The sequence below is a fragment of the Danio aesculapii genome, chromosome 15, assembly GCF_903798145.1.
Source record: "Danio aesculapii chromosome 15, fDanAes4.1, whole genome shotgun sequence".
NCBI classification, from domain to species: Eukaryota; Metazoa; Chordata; class Actinopteri; order Cypriniformes; family Danionidae; genus Danio; species Danio aesculapii.
In genome coordinates this window covers 6215617-6240928 of record NC_079449.1, presented here as the reverse complement: position 1 = coordinate 6240928, position 25312 = coordinate 6215617, and the positions used below count along the sequence as shown (strand labels likewise).

Genomic DNA, 25312 nt, shown 5'->3' with positions numbered 1-25312 from the left:
GTAGTTTTGATTGTAGTATATAAAGTCCTTCAAGTCAGCGGTTCTTGACCTATTTTCTTTAAAAGCCTGCAAAGATAATGTTTATAAATGTAATGTACATTTGCAACAGACTCTAGGGGTTGTAGTATTAGAATAATTAATTTACATTCATTTAACAAATGTAAAAGTTAAATTTAGATGTAAGCTTAACTAAAAATAGACGATCAGAATATACACACTACCTGACAAAAGTCTTGTCGTCGATCCCAGTTGTAAGAGCAACAACAAATAATAACTTGACCTCTAGTTGCTCATTTGGGAAAAGTGGCAAAAGGTAGATTTTTCAGATGAATCATCTGTTGAACTGCATCCCAATCATCACAAATACTGCAGAAGACCTACTGGAACCCGCATGGACCCAAGATTCTCACAGAAATCAGTCAAGATTGGTGAAGGAATCCTTCACATTAACGTTCCTGAAAGCAAAAAAGGTCAAGGTGCTACAGGATTGGCCAGCCCAGTCACCAGACATGAACATTTATGAGCATGTTTGGGGTAAGATGGAGGAGGAGGCACTGAAGATAGATCCAAAGAATCTTGATGAGCTCTGGGAGTCCTGCAAGAACGCTTTCTTTGCCATTCCAGATGACTTTATTAATAAGTGATTTGAGTCATTGCAGAGATGTATGGATGCAGTCCTCCAAGCTCATGATGGAGTCAGACACAATATTCATTCTTTTTCCCACTGCAGCATGACTTTATATTCTATACTAGCATTATTTCTGTTAAGTGACAAGATTTTTTGTCTAAGCAAAGTCAGAACTTACTGTCCTAATTAAATCATTAAAAATCAAGGCAGGATCATATTTTATTTAGGTTAAATAAGCATAATCTAGCGGCCTTTGCATAAGCCATTTCTGTTACGAACTGATCAACTAGAAGTCAAGGTATTATTTGCTGTTTCTAAAACTTGGATAAGCGACAAGACTTAAAATTATATGAATAAATATACATGACTCAATATGCTCAAAAAATAAACGCTCAATTTTAGACATTAATTTTTTAGACATATTATTATAGACAAATAATTAATAGACAATTTTAGACCAATCTAAGCACTTTTACCATGTCTACATGCATATAAATATTTAAATATCAAGCATATAATAATTATCTCAGTGTCTTAATCTTAACAATTATGATTTTTAGATCTGGAAAAGTCATTGAAACTAATGACATGACATTCATTCAATTAGCAGACATGTTATGAAATTGAAACGTTACGCAAGTCAACAGTAACAACATATATTTTCAGCTGTTTTAGCTTATTTTTAGATATATTTGTCTTATCATGTGCTTAGAAGTATGGCATAAATATAATCTTATTTCAAATTAAGCATCTGTTTAATTTTGTTTGAATTTTGTTTGTTGTTACAGCAGTTTTTTTTAAAGATTATTTAAAGACCAACAATGAAAATTTGAATTAACCATGGGGGCTCGTCCGAGATGAGTGTAACGGAGGCCAGCTAGCGAAGTGCTATGCAGGTAAACCTCACTCTTCTGACCTCTGAAGGTGCTATAGCGACAGACGGTAGAGGCCGTGGTCTTTAACCTCTTTGTTAGAGCAACCAACTGCCATACAAAGAATCACCGGTTCGATCCCAGCTCAGAGCAGATTGGGAGCAGTAGGACCGGTGGGTTACGGTAACATTGTGCGAATTGTGCCTTTTACAGTAGGGGTCTTTAAAATGTGAAGTGGATTTATATAAATTTTGCCCGTCAGCTGTTTTTGACTTCACAGCTGAGAACAGCAGCCGTGGAAGGAACCGTCACGACAACTTTCACCTGTAAGTATAAATAAGAAGGCCCTGCACCTGAATGTTAACTCAGGTAAAGCTGTTAATAATGCACAACTGAACTCATTGTTTTTGTTTGTTATGCCAGCTGAATCCTGCCCCCATAAACAACCTCTGTTTCACATTGAGGCATGTGGACTGCAAACACTGCAATCATCAGACTGGTTTTAGCCCTCTGGGATCATATTTGCTGGCAGTTAAGAAGCGGTGTGTTATTCTCTAAATAAACAGCTGTGAGTTTGTCCTGGAGCTGAGAATATCACCATATTTGAAGAGACAGTCATGTGAATATATATCCCAGCACTCTCTGTTTTTTGGCAAAGAGGAGACTAATATTTTCCAATTTATTATACAGGGGAGATTGGGGTTGTCAGAAGGGCTATTTCAGTTTTTAAGCCAAAGTTAGAGAGTTTGACACTTTATTTGTGTGTGAGTGTGTTTCAGAATTGTCACTTTAACTTTGTAACAGGCATCGCAACAACCTGGTTGACCTTTCGACCATACAGTGCATCTGGAAAGTATTCATATCGCTACACTTTTTCCACATTTTTTATGTTACAGCCTTATTCCAAAATTCCTGACCTCTACTTTATGGTTTAAGGTTAAGGTTTTGGCCCACATATTGGATTGAATTATATACTGACACCTCTCTAAGCAATTTAAAAAAAATAATAATAATAATAATGATAACCTACAGTGCATCCAGAAAGTTTTCATAGAGCTTCACTTTTTCCACATATTTTATGTTACAGCCTTATTCCAAAATGGATTAAATTAATTTATTTTTTCAAAATTCTACACAAATACCCCATAATGACAATGTGAAAAAAAAATTGTTGAAATTTTAGCAAATTTATAAAAAAAAAAAAAAAAGTCACATGTACAGAAGTGATCACAGCATTTGGCTTGAAGCTCTAAATTGAGGTCAGGTACATTCTGTTTTCCGCTGATCATTCTTGAGATGTTTCAGCAGCTTCATTGGAGTTCACCTGTGGTAAATTCAGTTGATTGTACATGATTTGAAAAGCCATTCACCTGTCTATATAAGGTCCCAGGGTTGACAGTGCATGTCAAAGCACAAACCAATCATGAATACAAAGGAATTGTCTGTAGACCTCCGAGACAGGATTGTCTCGAGGCACAAGGCTGGGGATAGTTACAGAAGCATTTCTGCTGCTCTGAAAGTTCCAGTGAGCACAGTGGCCTCCATCATCCGTAAGTGGAAGTTGTTTGGAACCACCAGGACTCTTCCTAGAGCTGGCCGGCCATCTAAATGATCAGGGGAGAAGGGCCTTAGTCAGTGAGGTGATCCAAAACCCATTGGTCACTCTGTCTGAGCTCCAGTGTTCTTCTGTGGAGAGAGGAGAACCTTACAGAAGGACAACCATCTGTGCAGTAATTCACCAATCAGGCCTGTATGGTAGAGTTGCCAGACGGAAGCCACTCGCCGACTGGAATTTGCCAAAAGGCGTCTGAAGGACTCTCAGACCATAAGAAACTAAACTCTCTGGTCTGATGAGACTAAAATTGAACTCTTTGGAGTGAATGCCAGGCGTTACGTAGAAAACCAGGCAGCGCTCATCACCAGGCTAATACCATCCTTACAGTAAAGCATGGTGGTGGCAGCATCATGCTGTGTGGATGTTTTTCCGCAGCATGAAATGGAAGACTAGTCAGGATAGAGGTAAAGATAAATGGCGCAATGTACAGAGACATCCTGAAAGAAAACCTGCTTCAGAGTGCTCTTGACCTCAGACTGGGGCGACGGTTCATCTTCCAGCAGGACAATGACCCTAAGCACATCGCCAAAATATCAATGGAGTGGCTTTACAACAACTCAGTGAATGTTCTTGAGAGGCCCAGCCAGAGCCCAGAACCAAATCCTATTGAACATCTCTGGAGAGATCTGAAAATAGCTGTACACCGTCGCTTCCCATCCAACCTGATAGAGCTTGAGAGGTACTGCAAAGAGGAATGGGCAAACATTTCCAAAGACAGGTGTGCCAAGCTTGTGGCATCATATTCAAAAAGACTTGAGGCTGTAATTGCTGCCAAAGGTGCCTCAACAAAGTATTGAGCAAAGGCTGAGAATACTGATGTACATGTGATTTTACAGCTTTTTTATTTTTAATCAATTCGCTACTAATTCAAAAACTCTTTTCTCACATTGTCATTATGGGGTATTGTGTGTAGAATTTAGAGGAAATAAAGGAATTTAATCCATTTTGGAATAAGACTGTAACATTAAAACATGTGGAAAAAGTGAAGCACAATGAATACTTTCTGGATGCACTGTAAATAGGGTTTGATCAAGAAATTGAAAACCTGATTTGTCTGATGGATTTATTAACCAGCAAAACACAAACAGCATCACTTGAGTGTTTCAATATACCCACTCGCTTTTATTAACTCCTTAAAATGGACTATATTAGTTGGCTAATGTAGGGAATAGAGAGTTGGGATATAGGGGGCGATTTCAGATACTATCTTTTTAATTTCTGGATAACTTCTTTTGCATTATTTCCCCAAAAATATTTACAATGATAAAAATGTATGGCAAGGCAACTGTAGTCAAGTGTATTGTCAAAGAAAACACCTTTACTATTAAACATGCCGTAGAAATGCATTAACCCGAGTCATGTTGTATCTAGCTTTGTTTACTGAAGCTCAACTGTATATCCTCCCTCTCTAAATGATACAGATCCTCTCTGTAATCCCTCTAATGCCGTATAAACCCACTGTCTCAAAAACCTAAAGGATACAAGGAGCAATCACCTCTTAAACCAGATCCAGAGTCTTCTGAAAGCTCTCACGCTTAAAAGACAGTTACAGTTAATGGTTTAAATTTAAGTATAATTTAGACGAATGTGACACCATTTTCAAACATGGCTTTAGGCTAGCAGAACTAGCTATATGCTAAAGGTTTTTATACAGTAAAGTTTTGAATAAATTTACAGAATGGTATGTGTATCTTTACTGTAAAATATACAGTAATTTTCACAATGCAACTTTAAAATGCAGTAACATACTGCATAAGTGTCCTACAGTAAAATACAGTTCATATTATAATTAAATAGTGTGATTACAAAAATTGTTAAAAGTGTAGCGACTTGTTTATTATTTTTCCTAGCAGTTTCATTTAGCTTAAATAGCAAAAACAGCGTTATATTCTGAATTATTTTATTTTTATTACTTTGTTTAAATGAAAGATTCGAGTCATGAAACAAATGACTCAAATTTCTCTTAGCAAATTGCTCTCGTGAAATCGTTTTGGTTGATTTTTTTCTACTGTGCAATAAGAAACATCTTTATATCCAAAAAGTGGGTTAAACTGCCTTTGAATGAGCTGTCTTCCCAGTTTTTATTGTTTTTATAAATGAAAAATTCGAGTCATTTGAATGAATCAAATCCTCACTACAAACTTTTCTCAGTGCACTGCTCTCCTGATCTCATTTTGGCTTCTCTAAGTGTGTTAAACTACCTTTATTTTTATTTTTTATTTGTTTTTATAAAAGATTCGAATCATTTGAATGAATCAAATCCCCACTAGCCACAAATTTCTCTGCATTGCTCTCCTGATCTCGTTTTTTTTTTTATTCTATGTATTAAGAACCATTTTTATACATATAAATTTTATATATATATATATATATATATATATATATATATATATATATATATAGAGAGAGAGAGAGAGAGAGAGAGAGAGAGAGAGAAAGCTTATTAAAAGGCAGTTATATATATATATATATATATATATATATATATATATATATATATATATATATATATATATATATATATATATAATATTTTTAATAGTTTTTTTTTTTTTTATGAAAGATTAGAGTCATTTGAATGAATCAAATCTCCACTAATTACAAAGTTCTCTCAGCGCACTGCTCTCCTGATCTCTTTTTGGCCGATTTTTTTCCCCTCTGCAATAAGAAACTTGTCTTAAACTGCCTTTAAATGAGGTCTTCTCGTTTTTAATTTTTTATTTTTTTTTGTGAAAGATTCGAGTCATTCGAAAGAATCAAATCACATTTTTATATAGGAACCATTTTTACATAAAAAGTGGGTTAAACTGCCTTTGAAAGAGGTGTCTTCCCGTGTTTTATTATGCTTTTGTTTTAAATGAAAGATTCGAGTCATTTGAATGAATCAAATACCAGCTACAAACTTCTCACCTGAACTCGTTTTGGTTGATTTTTTTTATTTTATTTTATTTTATTTATTTATTTATTATTATTTTTTTTTAAAATAACTCCTTTTATGTAAAAATTTATTAAACTGCCTTTGAATGAGGTGTCTTCGCGTTTTTTATTATGTTTTTATAAATTAAAGATTTGAGTCATTTGAATGAGTCATATCCCCACAACAAACGTCTCTCAGCGCATTGCTCTACTGGTCTCGCTTGGGTTGATTTTTTTCTTATTCAATGCAATAAGAACCATTTTTGTTTTTATTTGTATTTTTTTATTCTAAAAAAGTGGGTTAAACTGCCTTTGAATGAGGTGTTTTACCGTGTTTTATTATGTTTTTGTTTTAAATGAAAGATTCGAGTCATCTAAACGAATCAAATCCCCTCTGCCCTGAACTTTCCCTAGCACACTTGCTCTCCTGATCTCGTTTGGGTTGATTTTTTTTTCTTCTATACAATAAGAACCTTTTTTTGTAAAAAGTGGGTTAAACTGCCTTTGAATGAGGTGTCTTTCCCGTTTTGGTGAACTCACAGACAGTCGGCGAGTGAGTGACAGATAAACGCGTATTTAATCCGCTGGCAGATGTGCGCTTCCATCAGAGCCCCGGCACAAGATTTAATCATTTCCTCGGTGTACCAAGAGAGTAAAGACGTTGTCGAGGTCGGCAGCAGCCAGATTTGAAGTTAATCTTCACAAACGGATCCATGTTTGCGGATCAGAGAGTCGCCAGTGGCCTCATTTGGAGTCGCTCGGTTCCTCGCAGCGCCAGAATGTCCTGAAGCACCCCGGGAAAGGATGCTCATTCTCGGCCACTTGTTCTGGAAAGTGATGCCCAGTTAGCACCAGGATGAGTGACTCCCATGAGCACCAGTGCGAGTGAGTGGAAAGATATGCTGCTCGGATGGGATTTGTTCCTGGATGGATACAGAAGGAAGACGGATATGGATGTTAAACGTTCCTCCCGCAGGTGTGCGCTGCTGAAGCGGACAGGTGTGAGTTTCATCCTGCTGTGTCTCATGGCGGAGGTCGGTCTCAGCGCGCAGCAGGTCCTCAGGATCGGTGAGTTATGATTATTAACAATCATTCATTACTGTAAAGTTTAATAATAACTATAAAACATAAGGGATATTTACCAAACACGAGTTACTATTCGACTTCTGTTCAACACTTGTAACTATTGACATAATGTTTGTTTTTGCTACTATGGAAGTCAATGGTTACCGGTTTTCAGATTTCTTTAAAAGATCTTATTTTGTGTTTAACATAAAAAAGAAACTCATAAAGGTTTGGAATTACTTCAGAGTGAGAAACCTTTCATTTATGGATGAATTATCCCTTTAAATCATTTAGAAGGATTCTAAATAATCACTCTTTTATTAAAAACAACTACAGCACACAAGCAAAATTTGCATAAGGAAGTACACTGCATAGCTATCTTTTTATTTATTTATTTCAATGCTCTTTTTTTTGTGACTAGCATTTTCAAAGTCCTGTGCCATTTTATTTTAGTGCATTATGTTGTGACAGAATATAGTGACAAAACACTGCAAAAAAAGCAGTTTGTTTCTAGTCCACATGTCTAAAAATCCTTAAATCCAAAAGCATTTTATAGACGAGTGAACATATTATATTATCAGAAATAATAAGTCAATATTAAGTGAGTTTTTCCCTAAAACAAGCAAAATACTCTGCCAATGGGGTGTAAAATAAACTTGGTTTCACTTTGAAATAAGATTACAAAATGCTTCCTTATTTAAGACATTTTTAGATGTTTGGTCTAGAAACAAGACTATATTTTTAGTCTATTTTTGTCAATTTGAGAAGGTTTATCTCTAATATCCACTACAAATACTTTAAAATATTTAATTGAAAGTCGTTGAGTGAAGTTAGATAAGGCAGTGTTAGTTAATTATTTAATTTTGCACATGCAATATTATTTGATATTGGCAACATTCAGTTATAGGCATGGGACAATAACTAGTTTCAAGGTTTACCGTGATTTGGAAAAGTTAAGGTTTTAAAACTGCTAGAATTTTCTGTTATACTGTTCCTCCAGTATGTAAGTTGTTGTTTTTTTTTTCAACTATTTTATGTATTTTTTTAGAGTGCTAAAGTTTATTTAACAATATTGAGGTAGAGTTTGTTTTATGTTTCACTGATTTGGACTTAACAATATAATTTCAGAAAAGTATTGTTGCAAATTCCAAATATTGAAATCATATTAGCAGCCAATGACTATCAATGCACACATTGTTTACAGTAAAAACAAATAGTGCTAATGTTGTCAAATGTTGCTGAATATGCCATTTAACAATATTGAGGTAAAAGTTGGTTTCATATTCATACATTCACACTTTCTCCTTAATCATTTGATTTGATTTGAGTATTTTGGACAGAAAAATCACACACAAAACAATTCTTTAAACAAAATACATTTCAACATGGTTGAAAAGGAGCAGGACGGAGTACACGCTTATTATTTTCCCATTATCACACACATCATTCGTCTATTACTTCAATTTATTTTTTCTTTTACTTATCTCTTTTTTTTTACATGAGACATATGAGCTTTACATGAGACATATTTTATCCTTTTGCCATCTTTTACATTTTCTGTTTGATTCCATTTGTATATTTTTGTTTTATAACATAGACCCAAAAATACATAGCATTGCAAACACCCATTAATTGAAATTTCATCATACCTTTCTCATTTTATTCTTTGTCAATCACCCCTTTTCATCATTATATTCCTTTAATAATATATATTTATACAACTTTAAATTGATTAATATCCTGACATTGTTTGAGAATCTGCTCCACACTGTTCCATAATTTCACACCACATACAGACATACACGACTTTTTTAAAGTTGTCCTTGTTTTCAACCTCCTAAAATTTAGTTCTTCTCTCAGATAATATCCCCTTGTCTTTCTTCAAAAAACATTTGTATGCATTTCGGAAGTAATTTAATCCTAGCTTTAAGCATAAATTGTGCTGTTTTAAATGTAACCAAATCATTGAACTTAAATATCTTCAATTTAAAAATTAAAGGATTTGTACGCTCCAAACACCCCACATTTTCTATCATTCTAATTACTTGCTTCTGTACTGTATATAAGGATTGTAAGTTTGATTTATATGTATTCCGCCAAATTTCAACACAATAACTCATATATGGAAACTAGGCATTGGCTGGTAAGAGATTCTGACGGCATGATATCCTTGGATAAAAATATTACGTTTTCAAGATATTACAGTATTGCGATTACTTCTCTAAAATGTATTCTGTATTAATTTCTGTGTAAAAAACAAGAACTTTTCCCCCTTTGAACACAATATATTTTATTTTGGAAAACATTATCATATTTTGGAGCAGTAAACATGTCAGGCTAAATAATCAATCATTGACTTCTGCTGTCTTCATTAGTTTCAAACACACAGGTTACTTTAACCCCCCTGTACATATACATTAGGAACGGTAGAGCAGAAAATGTTAGCGGTTTTAAAACCTTGACTTTTCTAAACTGCGGTATACCTTGAAAGCGGTTATTATCGTCCATTGTCTAATGCCAACATAAGTGTGTTATACTCTATAATACATACATTGATTTATTGTCCAGGATAAATCTTGCTTAACACACTATTGCTACAGTTTTTACTAATCTTGATATCACATTATTTATTTGCAGTTTCCAACTAATCCTGTAATCCAATACAACACCAAGAAACTTAATTGCATATACTCTTTCTATAACTTCATTATTAATTTTTAAATCTAAATTATGACTACTTTTTAATTTCCCAAATAACATAACCTTTGTTTTACTTGTATTTAATGACTATTTGTTAATGCCAAACCACAATTTCAATTTATTAATTTCTGTTTTAATCAACTCCATAAGTTTTGCTAAATTATCCCCAGAACAAAAGATACTTGTATCATACGAACAACTCTGATATCTTACACATATCATAAATGTAAAATATAATCAATAATGGACCTAAAACTGGTCCTTGTGGTATATTTGGTATATATGATTTACATTTAGATATGAAGATTTTTGGTTGCCAATTTCCACAATCTGTTGCCTTTTTCAGAAAAGTATTGTCTGTAATTTCCAAATAGTGAAATCATATTAGCAGCCAATGATTATCAAAGCATTGTTCACCGTCCAAATAATAGTGCTAATGTTGTCATACGATGCTAAATATGTCATGTAAAATATCGAGGTAAAGTTGGCTTCATATTCACACATTCAGACATTCGCCTTAATAATATAACTTCAGAAAAGTATTCTTTGCAATTTCCAAGTAGTGAAATCATATTAGCAGCCAATGATTATCAAAGCACAACATAGTTCAGTCAAAATAGTAATGCTAATGTTGTCATATGATGCTGGGTTGGGGCTTACAATTCAAGTATTTGGAATAAATCTATCCTCAAAATATGACAGCAATGGTCTCCAATCTATTATTTGAGCCTTAGGTGCAATATTTGAGTTTTTCTAGCTTTAAATATGCCATGACATTTTCTCCCCCTTTAGTATGTGTTGGTGGTTTAGTTGACTTCTACTGTAGAAGTTTAAGCCTTCAGGCCAACAAGCAAGAGATAGCTAGTGCATTTAATTGACCTGCTGGTAGTGCAAGGTTTTCAGGTGTCACACCAAATAGTGCTATTACTGGATCTGGTTGTATCTCCTTTTCACATATACAGTTGAAGTCAGAATTATTAGCCCCCTTGAATTATTAGCTCCCCTGTTTATTTTTCCCCCAGTTTCTGTTTAACGGAGAGATTTTTTTTCAACACATTTCTAAACATAATAGTTTTAATAACTTATCATTTAATAACTCATTTCTGATTTATATATAACTTCATATCTGATTTATTTTGTCTTTGCCATGATGACAGTAAATAATATCTGACTAGAAATATTTCAAGACACTTCTATACAGCTTAAAATGACATTTAAAAGCTTAACTAGGTTAATTAGGTTAACTAGGCAGGTTAGGGTAATTAGGCAAGTTATTGCATAACGATGGCTTGTCCTGTAGACAGTCAGGGGAGTGTGGAAGGTGGGGGGGGGATTAGCTTAAAGGGGCTAATAATTTTGACCCTTAAAATGGTTTTTAAAAAATTAAAAACTGTTTTTATTCTAGCCGAAATAAAACAAAAAAAAACTTTCTCCAGAAGAAAAAATATTATCAGACATACTGTGAAAATTTTCTTGCTCCGTTAATCATAATTTAGGAAATATTTAAAAAAGAAAAAAAAAAAAATCAAAGGGGGGCTAATAATTCTGACTTCAACTGCATAAGAAAAAATCTCAAACACAGCAGACCAAAATGGTCCTTGGGCTGGACACATCCAGAACCAGCCTGATCTCACGAGAAAACGTAAGTATTTTATGTTTTGTCAGTTTAGTAGCTAATTCGTATGAGTTCAGTCGTACAAAATTGTAAGATTTTAAAAAGGAGGCGTGGCACCTAATCCCACCTCTAAACCCAACCGTCATTGGAGGATGAGCAAATCGTACTAAATTGTACGAATTAGATCGCACGAATTCATACAAATTAGCCACTAAATTAAAAAGTTACGAATTGTCGTGAGATTGTGTTACCAGAACATATGGCCCAAGGTGGCCTCATCTCTGTGGCACCTAGAACATGTTGGATCAATTTCTGGGATTATTCTTGACAATTTGGTTTTAGAAAAGTGCAGCCTATAAATTATTTTAAATTGTTATAAACCGTGTTTGACGCAGATAGATGTTGAGTGAATTTATTTAATTGTTGATTGCCAGACTGCCTCTGGAACTATATTTCATAAGTCATCTTCACACGGTTAATTAAAAAAAATCTAAAGACTGTGCGCCTGTGAGACTGTGTTATATAATGCTTAATATGTCATTTAACAACACAGGGGTGAAGTTGGTTACATATTCACACATTTATACTTCTCCTTAATCATTTGATTTGATTTGAGTATTTTGGACAATTTCCAATTAGTGAAATCATATTAGCAGTGGCAGATTTACCTATTTTTGTTTTGTTTTTCATTTATATTTCTTTTTCTGTCTTTTTTTATATTACACTATCTTCTTTTCTACATTTATATGTTAATTCAGTCTCTACATTTTATTTGATTTGTTTTTAAAGCTAAATCTTTTCCTGGGCTGGACTGCTCCATGATATATTTGCAGGATATATTTGCATGGATGTAATATTCATTAATCATTCATTTTCTTCTCAGCTTAGTCTCTATTAATCAGAGGTCGCCACAGCGGAATGAACCTATAATTAAAATTATCCAGCATATGTTTTTTATGCAGTGGATGCCCCTCCAGCTGTAACCCAGTACTGGGAAACACCCAAACTCATACACTACAGACAATTTAGCTTAATCAATTCATCTTTACTGCATGTCTTTGCACTGTGAGGGAAACCGGAGCACCCGGAGGAAACCCACGCAAACACAGGGAGAACAAGCAAACTCCACACATAAATGGCAACTGACCCAGCCGAGGCTCCAACTGGCAACCTTCTTGCTGTAAGGCGATTGTGCGCCCACAGTTTGTGACGCCCATGGATGTAATACTTATGTTAAAATTGTGTTTGTTAGATCCTCTATTGAAAATGTTATATATAATTTATAGAAACTTCATGATATTTATAGACCCTTTTCACATTTCCGGGTTTCTCATCAGCAGAAGTCGTCCTAGTTGGGTAAACTTAGAGTGCAGTGAATGGGGGACTACAACAAATCATTTTTTTACAATCCTATTTGCTGAAACAATAAAAGAAAAACTCCACGATGGTGTTATCAAGACTTTCAGAAAAAGGGAAAAATTAGTATCAGATGGCAGACAGAGGAGAGAATAACATCAAAATTACTCACAGCCCCATAGACGCTGCATTAGAAACATCCGTAAGCGGTAATTCTTTTTTTTTTTTGTAATTTGACACTGTAATATTTGTGTTTTACTCTAAGCCAATGACATTGCACAAGCAGGGCATTCTAGGTTCCTATTGGCTAGAATGAGTGTCAGTCAAGTTAGTTCAGAAAATTGCTAGAGAGAAATGATAAACCAGGAAGCTTGTGTGAGGCTGTATAAGAGCGCTGTGTTTTACGTGAAGTTGACATTAAAAAACATTCGTTGTTGAAAGCCTGTGAGTGGTCTAATATTTAACATACACAACAGACACAAAGATGATTTAATACACACATGAATGCATATAAACGTTCATACATTTTTTATAAAATCAAAATATTAAAAGCTTTCAAGGATTTAAGATTATGATGACCATTAACCGCGTCATAACAGGCTTACCTCGCTTATTGGTTAAATCTGCCTCTACATATTAGCAGCCAATGACTAAGTACAACATTGTTCACATTCAAAATAATAGTGCTAATGTTGTTTTGAAGTTATGCTTGCATTTGATTTCAGACCAGATATTCAAAAGTACCATGGTAAACAATATAGGGAGCATGTCACTAGTTGTCACTGAACGAATGTGCAAAAATATAACCAACTTTTCCTCAATTTACCAATTATTGTCACGTGTAAATAAAGGTACAGAGAAGGATCCAATATGCAAGTGAAACTTTAATTAACACTGTCAGAATAAAGCCAACAGGGCTTCAAATGGAGCGTGAGGACACTGGGATACTGGGGCAGGAACAGAAGAGCGAAACGAAGTCCAGCAGTCACTCCTCTTAGTCCTGAGCACAATACAGACTCACATAAGCAAACACAACGAACTGACAAGGAGACATAGAAACGTAGCCCAGATATAGGCTCAATAATGAACCTCAGCTGGTGATCAAATCAAACAGCTGAGTGCCATCAGGACCAAACAAATACACGTGGACAAACAAACAACACAAACCCATGTGACAAAACAGATACTCCGGAAAGCGCACAAACCTGCAACCGTGACAATTATATGTAAAGGAAGCTTGTTTACTTGGGTTTATTCTGTGGTTCCAAAACTTGTTTAGACACTTTAAAAATGATTATTGTCATCCCATCTGACTGCAAAATCAACTTTATTTGGTTTTAGTCCTGTGTGAAGTGTTTTTATGTGATTGATACCCCCCAGCACCCCCCCCCCCCACCCAAAAAAAAAATTCTTACTATTTACTCTACCTTCACTCATCACACACCTGCATGAATGTCAGTGCGTCTAATTGAAACATTAACTTCATTTGGTTTTAGTCCTACTGTATGGTGTTTTCGCAAGACAAAAGTGTATAATCTTCATTACTAATAACTTAAAAAAAGGTGATTGTTCACCTTCACACCACCCCCCCCCAAAAAAAACCCTCACAATTTACTCTCCCTTCACCTACTCTATCACAAGCCTGTATGAATGTCGTTGCATTAAAATAAAAGGGATAGTTCACCCAAAACTAAAGATTGTCATGAGCTACTATTTCACTTGTCATTTCTTGCGTCTGTTGAACACTGGTAACTATTGACTTCCATAGTGGTTGCCGGTTTTCAGATTTCTTTAAAATATCTTATGTTGTGTTCAACGTAAAAAAGAAGCTCAAAAACGTGTGGAGAGAGTGAGTAAATGGTGAGAAACTTTTCATTTATGTGTGAACTATCCCTTTAAGTCACTCAGAAGAACTTAAAGAAGTATACTGCACAACTATCTTTTATTTATTTCAAAATAAAACCGTTTACTGGAGAAAATAACTGGAGAAATATCATGTTTAATTAATATCTTGATTGTTTTTTGTGACTATAAATTAGCACCTATCCCATTTTATTTTAATGCATTTTGTTATGACAATAGTGTAGTGACGCACACTGCAAAATAAATGCTTAGGTTTCTTGTCTTGTTTCTAGTCCACATATCTAAAAGGTCTTGCATCAAGAAGCATTTTCTTGACAAATGAAAATATTCTGTTATCAGAAATAATAAGTCAATATTAGGTGAGTTTTTCCTTAAAACAAATAAAATAACCTGCCTATGGGGTAAGTCAAATAATCTTGGTTTCACTTTGAAATAAGATTACAAAATGCTTCCTGATTTAAAACATTTTTAGATGTTTGGACTAGAAACAAGACAGTTTGTCAGTCTATTTGTATCAATTTGAGAAGGTTTATCTGTAATATCTACTACAAACACTTAAAATATTACATTAAAAGTCATTGAGTGAAGTTAGATAAGGCAGTGCTTGTTAATTATTTAATTTTGCACATGCAATATTATTTGATATTGGCAACATTCAGTTATAGGCGTGGGACAATAACCAGATTTTCTGCTATACCAGGGGTGGGCAAACTCGGTCCTGGAGGGCCGGTGTCCTGCACAGTTTAGCTCCAACTCTAATCAAACACACCTGCTTATAGATTTCTAGTGATCTTGAAGACACTGATTAGCATGTTCAGGTGTGTTTGAGTAGTGTTGGAGCTAAACTGTGCTGGACACCGGCCCTCCAGGACCGAGTTTGCCCACCCCTGTGCTATACTGTTCCTATGGTAAATGCAAGTTGTTTTTTTAGACTATTTTATTTCGTTTTTTAGGGCAACGAGGGCTTAATTTGTGCCGGAACAAGTCGGATCCGGATCCAGCACCTCTGAAATCTGATCCAGCACCTCATTTTACCGATCCCCCTCCTCACTTCCACCCCCGCGCCGCTCTTCATTTTCTTCTGCGACTCCTCAACCCATTTCACTTTTATCCGCGACACCCCTGCCAATCAACAAATGATTTATTTTAATTATTCAGCCTGACATCTTTATTATTCCAAAATATTTGAAATCTATCTCAAAATAAAATATACTGTGTTTAATGTGGGGAAGAAGTTGTTGTTTTCACAATACCAATATCGTTATACTGTGAAACCGTGATATTTTTATCCAAAGTAATCATATCGTCAGAATCTTATATCGGCCCATGCAGTTGTTTGCAGAGTTCGTACGGGTGCTGGAAATCCTGAAAAATGCTTGATTTTTAATGTAGTGTTTCCAAGGTTAGAAAAGTGCTTAGATTTTGGACAAGGTGCTTGAACCTGCTTGAATTTTAAATTGCAGGGCTCGGAATTCGTTCACCGTATGTGCAGATTTTAGAAGACATTCACGCAGAATGCATATCCCAATAAATGTATGTATATGCATACTATCCCAATAAATCTATGCTCCAAAGTATTCAACAATTTAAAGGGCACATAGTTTACCTATTTTTTCTGATTTAATATTAATATTATGGTTCTTCTGAGTGTGCCAGTTTAGCTTCAGTTCAAAACACAATTCAGATTTTTTTATTATAATGTGTTAAAAAGTGTCATGTTGGGGGCGTGTCCACAGTTCGCTGATTTAGGGGTGTGTTGCTTCACATGTAGACTAGTTTCGGCTTCCCGCCCAACGTAACAATGGGGCGGGACCATGAGCTCACCCGCTCTGTGTTTGCAACACAGACAGGCAGACTGAGAGGATCCGCATTCAGTCACACATGATTTTGTACAGACCAAGCAGAGAGTACAAAATCATTTGTGTCTTTGTACAGTTTTACAGCCAACTGTGTGATAGTTTCAAGTGCCGAGCTTGTACACAGAGACTAATAACCACGCACACTGAATTAACTTTGACTGAGGCACCGGATGCGCCGCTCGAAGCCGCGACATGGCACACCAGACACTCTCTGTGGCGCGGCAGAAACATGAAGTGTCCCGAATCGTCACATCACGCATTTTTGAATTCTAAACATAGGTTTCTGCAGCGGTCTGCGGCACCCAGCCGTTGACTTGAGTGTACTCTGATAGAAACCTATGTTTAGAATTCTAAAACGCATGCTAGTTAAGATTATAGGGAGCTTCTGGGATCGCGAGAAATGCAAACGGCTGAAGTATAAGGTAGACTCAATGAGAAGTACACATGTTTGCAAACCTACCTAAAGATACAACCAATAATTCCGATTAGAGCGATAATGTGGAGAATATTGCTCTTGTGTTGAGCCCAATGAGCCTTGCATCTAAAAATAGAGCTAGCGTGTTCCTTTAGTGATATCGCTTCGACTCACGCTGAAAATGGCGGACGTGAATCAACAAACTGAGGATATGATGACACGCCTGTCAATCAATATTGGTGGGCGGGGGGACCGCTCTCCTACGTAAAGTTGCGGTCGATCTGAAAACCGCTCCAATTGGTCCACCGTTTTTTATGTTGTTAAATAAAAAAAAAAGAACTGGGTGTGCTTATATCACCCCAATATGACAGTTTATACACCATACATACACAAATGTCTGTCCAAACAGCTTGAAAAGTAGATTTTTTTACCATAGGTGGCCTTTAAGTTGAAATGTCATATTGTGTATTTTAAAATAGCACTTTGGATTTAATTGTGAAAAGGTACATAAAGCATATATAAATGCAATTTACAGTGGTTGTTAGGTGCTGGAAAAGCATAAAACTGCACCTTGAAAGTGCTTGAAAAGTGCTGAAATTTGAAGTTGGAAAACGTGTAAGAACCCTGTATTTGGTGCAACTTAAGTTATGAAAAAATCACTTTAGTGTACTGTAGTTCCTTTTTGTATATCATGCACAATTGCATATGGATTTTAGCATTAGTAAGCAGTTTTTTATTATGTGCTGAGTGAGGAATATTAATAATGTAAGTTGAATAGGAGGCTGAATGTGGTTAAAATGTTGTTGGATCCTAAAAGTAGATTTCTTTTCTTGGAATGTAATGCAATAGCGGCTCAAACTGATTGCTGGTTCAAGTCCCGGCTGGGTCAGTTGGCATTTCTGTGTGGAGTTTGCATGTTCTTCTCGTGATGGCGTGGGTTTCCTCCAGGTGCTTCAGTTTCCCCCACAATACAAACACATGCGCTATAGGTGAATTGAATAAATAAAATTGGCCGTAGTGTATGTGAGTGAATCAGTGTGTATGGATGTTTCCCAGTACTGGGTTGCAGCTGGAAGGGCATCCACTGTGTAAAACATATGCTGGATAAGTTGGCGATAGAATAAAGGGATTAAGCTGAAGGAAAATGAATGAATGAAGCTGTGTCTTCAGGTGACTTTGTATTGTTCATGCAATGATGCAAGAGATGATGTTTTCCAAAGCTGCAGAATTATCATTGAACTTTTCAATTCATTCCAACTAATCCTGATTTGCCAATCCTGCTGTTTTATAAGAGAAAGAGAGACAGACATTCGTTATTATATCGAGATTTGTTATTGTTGTGTTGATTGAGATTTCTGATCCACTGCAATCCATGTCGCAAGTTTGATAATGCATAGCTAATGTATAATCGCGCAATATGCATTTAGCTTGTTCATAATTAAGATGTATGGAGCGATTAGTGCCGGCGGTGGTTAATGGTGTTTCTGTGGTGTCCTTTAATAATGCTCTTTGTGTGTTTAATCCGCCTGCATAATTTCTCCCGCTCTGAGGTCGAATCTAATCTATCTGCGCAAACCTTTAATCTGCTCCATATGGCTGCTGTTTCAATTAGTCCTCTCAGCTTTTTTTCTCTGGGTTAAAAGCTCAGTGTCTGTGTGATTCTGGGCACTTGTCCCCGTTAAGCATGTTAAACAAGCTGGGCTAATCTGCTTTCAGCTCAGAGTCGCTCACTGACATCCAGAAACCCCTGCCAAAAACACTGCTGGGATGCCGTGAGGCTTTGTAGGTTTCTTTTCGTAGTTCAGGTTATGAACAATTTGATTAAAATGAGCTGTCTGTGCTTTTATTTACATTTGTGCGTTTATTCAGATGCTTTTACACGCATGTTATTTACTTTACATTTACATTCAGTCATTTAGCATTTTGGATCGCGTTAGTTGTGCGCCTTAAACGCGCACACATTGCTTAATACACAGAGGATGTACAGCAATACGCAAATATTTTACAAATTAAAGGATTAAAATGTAACAAGAATTATTATTTTCTACATAAATATAAAAACCATTGCCTCTGTGCCTCACCCCGGGGGGGTCTTTTTGTCAGATTATTCATGACAATTTGCATTTGTATAATGTTATTATTGTTAGCAGTATTATTTATTATATGCATATTTATATTTGTTTTAATAAAAACAAGTTTAGATTTGTCCACCTGTTGGGTTTTGGACCATATGGGACATAAGAATAGTACCCGTGTTTGGATATAACTTTTTGACCCCACTTCATTATTATTGTTGTTCATTTAATAATTTGCTTAAAGTTAGAACCTAATTTAAAAATAGTTTTGAAACAAATCTTTGTGCTTAACAAGCAAAATTAAATATGTGGGCTGATGGATTATCCACGAAAGTAAAGGAGTAAAGAAAAGAGTAAAAGTAAAGAGAAAGTAAAGAGGCCGAATGGAGGAGGCTCTTTCTTTATCCTCACGCTGCAGATGCTCTTTTTAACTGTTTTTATGCTAGTGAAGCATTCAGTTTTCCACTTATAAATTCTGCTTTGTAAATAGCAAATTCGCCATGGCACAACACAGCTGACTCTTAAAGGAAAAGAGAGATGAGACTTTGATTGGTGTAATGCAGGTTATGCTCAAAACACAACCATAACTCATTACGAGAATAAGCACAACCCTGTTAGACCATGCGCCGGAGCAGAACCCGTATTTTTTGATTCCTAAAAAAGCAAAAGTGGATTTGTACACGCCCTTAATGCTTTTGCACCATGCACTTTAGACTTTGCGTCTAGATCGTTAAAATAGAGCTCAATGTCTTTAGTGTGTTTTTTAGGTTACATAGTTCAGGTTATGAACAATTTTATTAAAATGAGCTGTCTGTGCTTTTATTTACATTTGTAAATAAAACTCGATTTTCATTTCCAAACAAAATGCAAAGTCCCCATGATGTTGGGGTACAATGTCAGTCTGATGTCATGATGAGTGTTAAGTGTTGGGCCTGCTGGGTGTTTAAGGCCATTTCGGTCATCATACAGTAAACAACCGACATCTTCTAATCAGTGACATTCATTTAAACAGTCTCTGGGTCAATTGTGTAAAGATTTTGGACATCTTCTTGGACACTTTGAATATCTCCAAACAGTTTGCTGCAATTATAAATCGCCCATGTCTTGAAGTAGTTCATTATGCTGCGATTTACCGTCTATGTGTGATTTAATTGGAATCAAAGGACTGATTTTTTTTAATCCCCATAGACAAGATAAAATAAAGTAGAGACTACAGGTTAAAGGAAAGTACTGTAGTGGAGTAAAAGTATGGATACAGCACTAAAAATGTACTCAAGGGACAGTAAAAGTACAGATTTTTATAACTACTCAGTAAATTACAATTCCTGAGAAAAACTACTCCATTACAGTACGGGCTTTAATGAGGAGGAGTGTGTCTGAAATTTTAGGATGAGTAAACCCTTTGTTGTTGATGGTTACCGCGTCAGCGTCTCCACACACTTTCTTCCTTCTACATCAATAAACTGCAGAGAAGTACCACATTGTCCCAAAATTAATGACGTACAAAACAGAATGCCGCAGTAAATCTGATCTGCCTGTTTACTGTCGCATTGTCACATATCTGATTTATATCTGATTTATTTCCACATACGGTATGAAGGAGGCCTGAATATCCGAATGCATGCGTTGTTTTTCTCGTGTTTACACGGTCAAAGAACAGATGTGATCTGTGTCACCAATGAGCGAAAAATCGGAATTGGGTCACATTTTACTGGAGGTGTAAACGAGGCCTAAAAGGACGTTTCGACCAATCCGGAGCTGTAGATAATCTTAACGTAGCACCAATAAAAGGGCAAACAGCTTACGTTTCTATGGTAACCTCGCAAATGTAAATTCAAACAACATTCTTGAGCGGTGATGGTGAAAAGACAAAAATCTAGAAATTGTCCTTTCTTCATTCATTACTTGCTCAAAATGTGTATATATTAGAGCTGTCACAATTAGCACGTTAACGCATGCGATTTATTTGAAATATTTAATGCGTTAAAAAAATTTAACGCAGTTGCAGTTTTTTTTTCCTTTTGTGGCCAACGTGTGTTCAACGTGCAAAGAAATATGGGTAAGACCAAAGAAGGACTTAATGGAATTTGATACCGCATGTCAAATGGAAAGAAAAAACTTCAGCATTTCATGACTCGGGTAATCAAATCCTTTAAGGTAATCAAAAAACGCTGTTTACATGGTAGACTCTTAATCAGCTTATTATCTTAATCATATTACAGTCGGAGTATTGTCAAAGACAGCGCATTCCTCTTCCTTAAGTTGAGTCTATGCGCCCTCAAATGTTTCATTAAGTTTGACGTGTTTCCCCTTTACACACAACTTTTGTAAAGCGTCTGCCTCACGTTGCTGTCAGAATCCTTGCTTGTACAATATAGCCATACATTAGAACACTTAGTTTAAGCCAATTTGATGAACTCGATCATACGTGTTGATGAATCTGAAGGGAATCGCTCGGGTGCTCTGTACTGCGCCTGTTGTGTGTGTGTGTGTGTGTGTTTGTGTGTGCGTGTGTGTTTCCTAGCAGCAAGAACAAACGGACAGTGACCATATCCCTAAATGTTGTTTAGAATGAAATGTTTAGAAATGGTGTGACCAAAGTCCCCTGTAAGAATTCTATAGTCCTTGGTGTGACACAACGCGTACCTGTGTGTGCCTTTGTTGCTTCTTACGTCCTTGTCGCAGCACCAGTGGAACCGAAATTCATATGCTGATTCTGTGATTCTCACTCTCAGCTCACATCATTCAAAGGAAAAGGGCCACATTGTCCCCCAATAATGTCAACAGACTGGACTGTCTTAGCAACTGACTGAATGTAAAGGAGGACTAAGCAAAGAGGTTTCTACTTGATAATTAATGTTCTCAACTCTCAGCAATACAACTTTTCAATGAGCTCAATTGTTTGCATTCAACACTTACTATAATAATTTTCCATATTTGCGATGCCTGTATTTTGGAGTTTTTTTGCAGTCCACTTAAAATCCAACATGGAAATAAATTTTAGTTTTTTATTGGCATTGATTGTTTTGAATTTCAAATGGCACTTACATGCCTGTGTTTTTATTTCTGAAATAAATATGGCTTTCAAGCCAAAAGTTTGAGGATCTTGATGGTTTATTTCTTCTTGTATGTTGTTTACATGAATAAATCGGTTACAAGTTAAGCAAAAATTGTGATAAACAATCATATTATGAATTAAATAGTTTCTTTGTCTTGAATTTACATTGATTTTACATTTGAATAGCCAAAAAAGTTTTAATTTCAGTCGTTTAATTGCAATTAATCGTGATGAATTGCAAAAAATATGATTAATTAGTACATTTTTTTAATCGATTGACAGCACTAGTATATATATATATAAACAAAATAAATATATTTTCTCTCTCTCTCTCTCTCTCTCTCTCTCTCTCTCTCTCTCTCCCTCTCTCCCTCCCTCCGAGGATTCATTTATAACAATTAAGACTTTAGTGTGTGTGTGGTGTTTGTAAGTGCATCACTGATGTTTTTTATTGATGTTTTAATTGCCTCTTTGTGTGACAGGCATTAATGTATCATGCCGCTAGTAAGATACAATCTGCTTTTTCACCTAGTAAATATTAAAGTTGTTTTATTGTCTTACCCTGCGAATTCAGGGTAAATAAGCTTAAATTTGGGGTAGAACGTTGCTCTGATGTGCTGATAGTTTGGGCAGTGGGAGAGGAAGTGCTCTCTCACGCACACACTGTGATCCAGTGATGTGGAATGAATGAAACAACAGCATCTTTGTCCTGAGATTCTTAGATCCTTCAGCACAGTGAAGTCGCTCTCTCTCAAACACAACACTCTACTCGTCTACAGCCACAGCTCTCAGTCATGTTTAACTGCTGTATAATCTCAGGATTATATGACAGATTTGAGAAAGATCCGTCCATTTTTACTTCCTCAAAGAACCTTACAGTAAACAGTTCTTAAAGGGGCAGTTCACATTTTTTTTTCGGAATTCTCCCTTCTCTTGTTTTAACCCTGTTTGACTTTCTTTCTTCTGTTGAACACAAAAGAAGATGTTTTGAAGAATGCTGGGAACCTCTAACCACTGACCTCCATAATATTTGTTATTCCTACTATAGTTTATAGAATAATTCCTCAATGTTTATAGAGTTTTTAGCATTCTTCAAAATATTTGTTTTAGTGAAACTCGTAAATAAACCCAACTACTACCTTAAAGGTGCAGTACTGTATGTAAGTTTAACACCCAATGGTTGAACTAGGTATTGCACTCCTGGTTCAAAGCACACGTAAACACAGGTTGTCAGATAGACAACACCATCAGCAGTGTGCCTGATTATTGAGAGCCTAAAGGCTGATTTAAGGCTGATTTGAGTGTATAAAAGCAACGGCATACGATAGAAAGAATATTTTACCTGAAATGTATATTTTACAAACTGCTTCTTGCAGCTGAACAACAGAAAACTTTGACAATGATCAGCTCAGGGACACCTCATCAGCTTTATTTAGTGTTAAATGCTAATAATGTGAGATTGAAGACCATTTTACATGACATTTATTGCCATATACTGAAAGCAGCAGCATTTATAAAATAAACCATTGGAAATTGAACTTTAGAACTGTGAACTGTGCAAACCAACACATATCAGTGATTAAGCATCTACATTTAATAATGTTAAAGAGGTTTAATATGTATTAATTAGATTATAAACCTTACAATTTCACTGGAGTGCAGTGAGTGCACTATTCTGTGCTTCTGAATGGCTGTATTGAAATTTCTGTCGTGTTTCGTCTGGTGAAAACAGCCAAATTGCTCATCACTGTAAATCTCATCACGTAGCATGTTGTTAGGACACGGGGTTACAATATAACCTGCTTAACCTAAGGTTTAATTCAATTCAATTCACTTTTATTTGTATAGCGCTTTTACAATGTGGATTGTGTCAAACCAGCTTCACATAAAAGGTCATAGAAAATAGGAACAGTGTAGTTCAGTTTTTAGTGTTTAAGTTCAGTTCAGTTTACGTTCCTAATATTTATATTATTTGCTAATTAATAACCACCACATGTGAAACTCTGAATCTGCGTCTTATTTCGGAGTCTGTTACTGTCCACCGGAGGTCGCATTACAGTCACGGACGCATGCTTTGAAAGCCTTCATGACTGAATGAATCAAATACTCTGTTTTCCACCAAGGCAGCCCAGGTGCTGAAATATAAATGGCTAAACTGGCATTGGGTGGGTTAAAGGGACCAAAACAAAGACAGATGTTCCAGCGCGTAACTCGCATTTTCAAAGCAGAATATCTGACTTCAGCATTGTTTTTCCGAAAACCAAGAATGTTCCCTTAACATGTTTCTAAAATATCTGCAAACATATTGTGGTGATTTTATGCTTTAGAAGAGTCAAAAACTAACATAACACGCATTTAATAACTATTAATACGCAGCAGATTAGTACTTAATTGAGATGAAAGCTTTAGTCAATGGTTTGTTAATAGCGAGAGTTATACTTTAAAATAAAGTGTGACCATACTTCTTATTAGTAAAATGCAGCTTCAATAGAATTTGTGTATAACTGAGTTTGTCCTAATGGAGTTATGTTCATTCAGTCAGTCAATCATTGAGTGTAGTTGATCTTTGCTTTATAGTCAACCGTCTCAAAGACAAACCAAGGTCTTCGGTGCGACACACACAAACATTAGCAGCCCAGAGCCTGAAATCTATTAATTCCAATTTATTCCACTTCACGGCCAATTGCGCAATTTGTCAAAGTCACGCTTTTGATTGATGCCTTCATTTGATTAGCATCTCATTACCCAAACACCCTAGCCATGATGATGATGTCAGAGGCCGAGACTCGTCTGCCAATGAGCTGCACATGCTGAAATCTAAATGAAATCCATGTATTGAAGCTCATTATGTGCTGCTTTCTCTGAAATGCTGTATAGTTTTTACCAAAGACTAAGCTGCGTGTTTGTTTATTTGGTCCATGATTGGATTAATAATAGATCAAAGTTCAGGGAGTGATATAATACTGGATCTCTCTAAACGTCCAACAATTCATACTGTAAGTTATGCATCTGAAAGTTGTTTGAGTAATTGTAAAATGTGAACTTCATTTATTCATTCATTTTTTCAGCTTAGTCCCTTTATTAATCAGGGGTCACCACAATGGAATGAACCACCAACTTGTCCAGCATATGTTTTAGGCAGCGGATGCCCTTCCAGCTGCAACCCATCACTGGGAAACACCCATACACTCATACACACACACACACACACACACACACACACACACACACACACACACACACACACACACACACACACACACACACACACACAC

The 25312-nt window shown here is 35.8% G+C and overlaps 1 protein-coding gene across 1 annotated transcript in view; it reads left to right on the top strand.

Moving 5' to 3' along the window:
• The first annotated feature begins 6900 nt into the window (after positions 1-6900).
• Positions 6901-25312, top strand: part of grik1b (glutamate receptor, ionotropic, kainate 1b) — a 94702-nt gene continuing 76290 nt past the window's right edge. The window contains exon 1 of the mRNA XM_056474055.1: positions 6901-7099. Within this exon, the coding sequence (XP_056330030.1) occupies positions 6901-7099 (199 nt within the window). The remainder of the gene's footprint in view (positions 7100-25312) is intronic.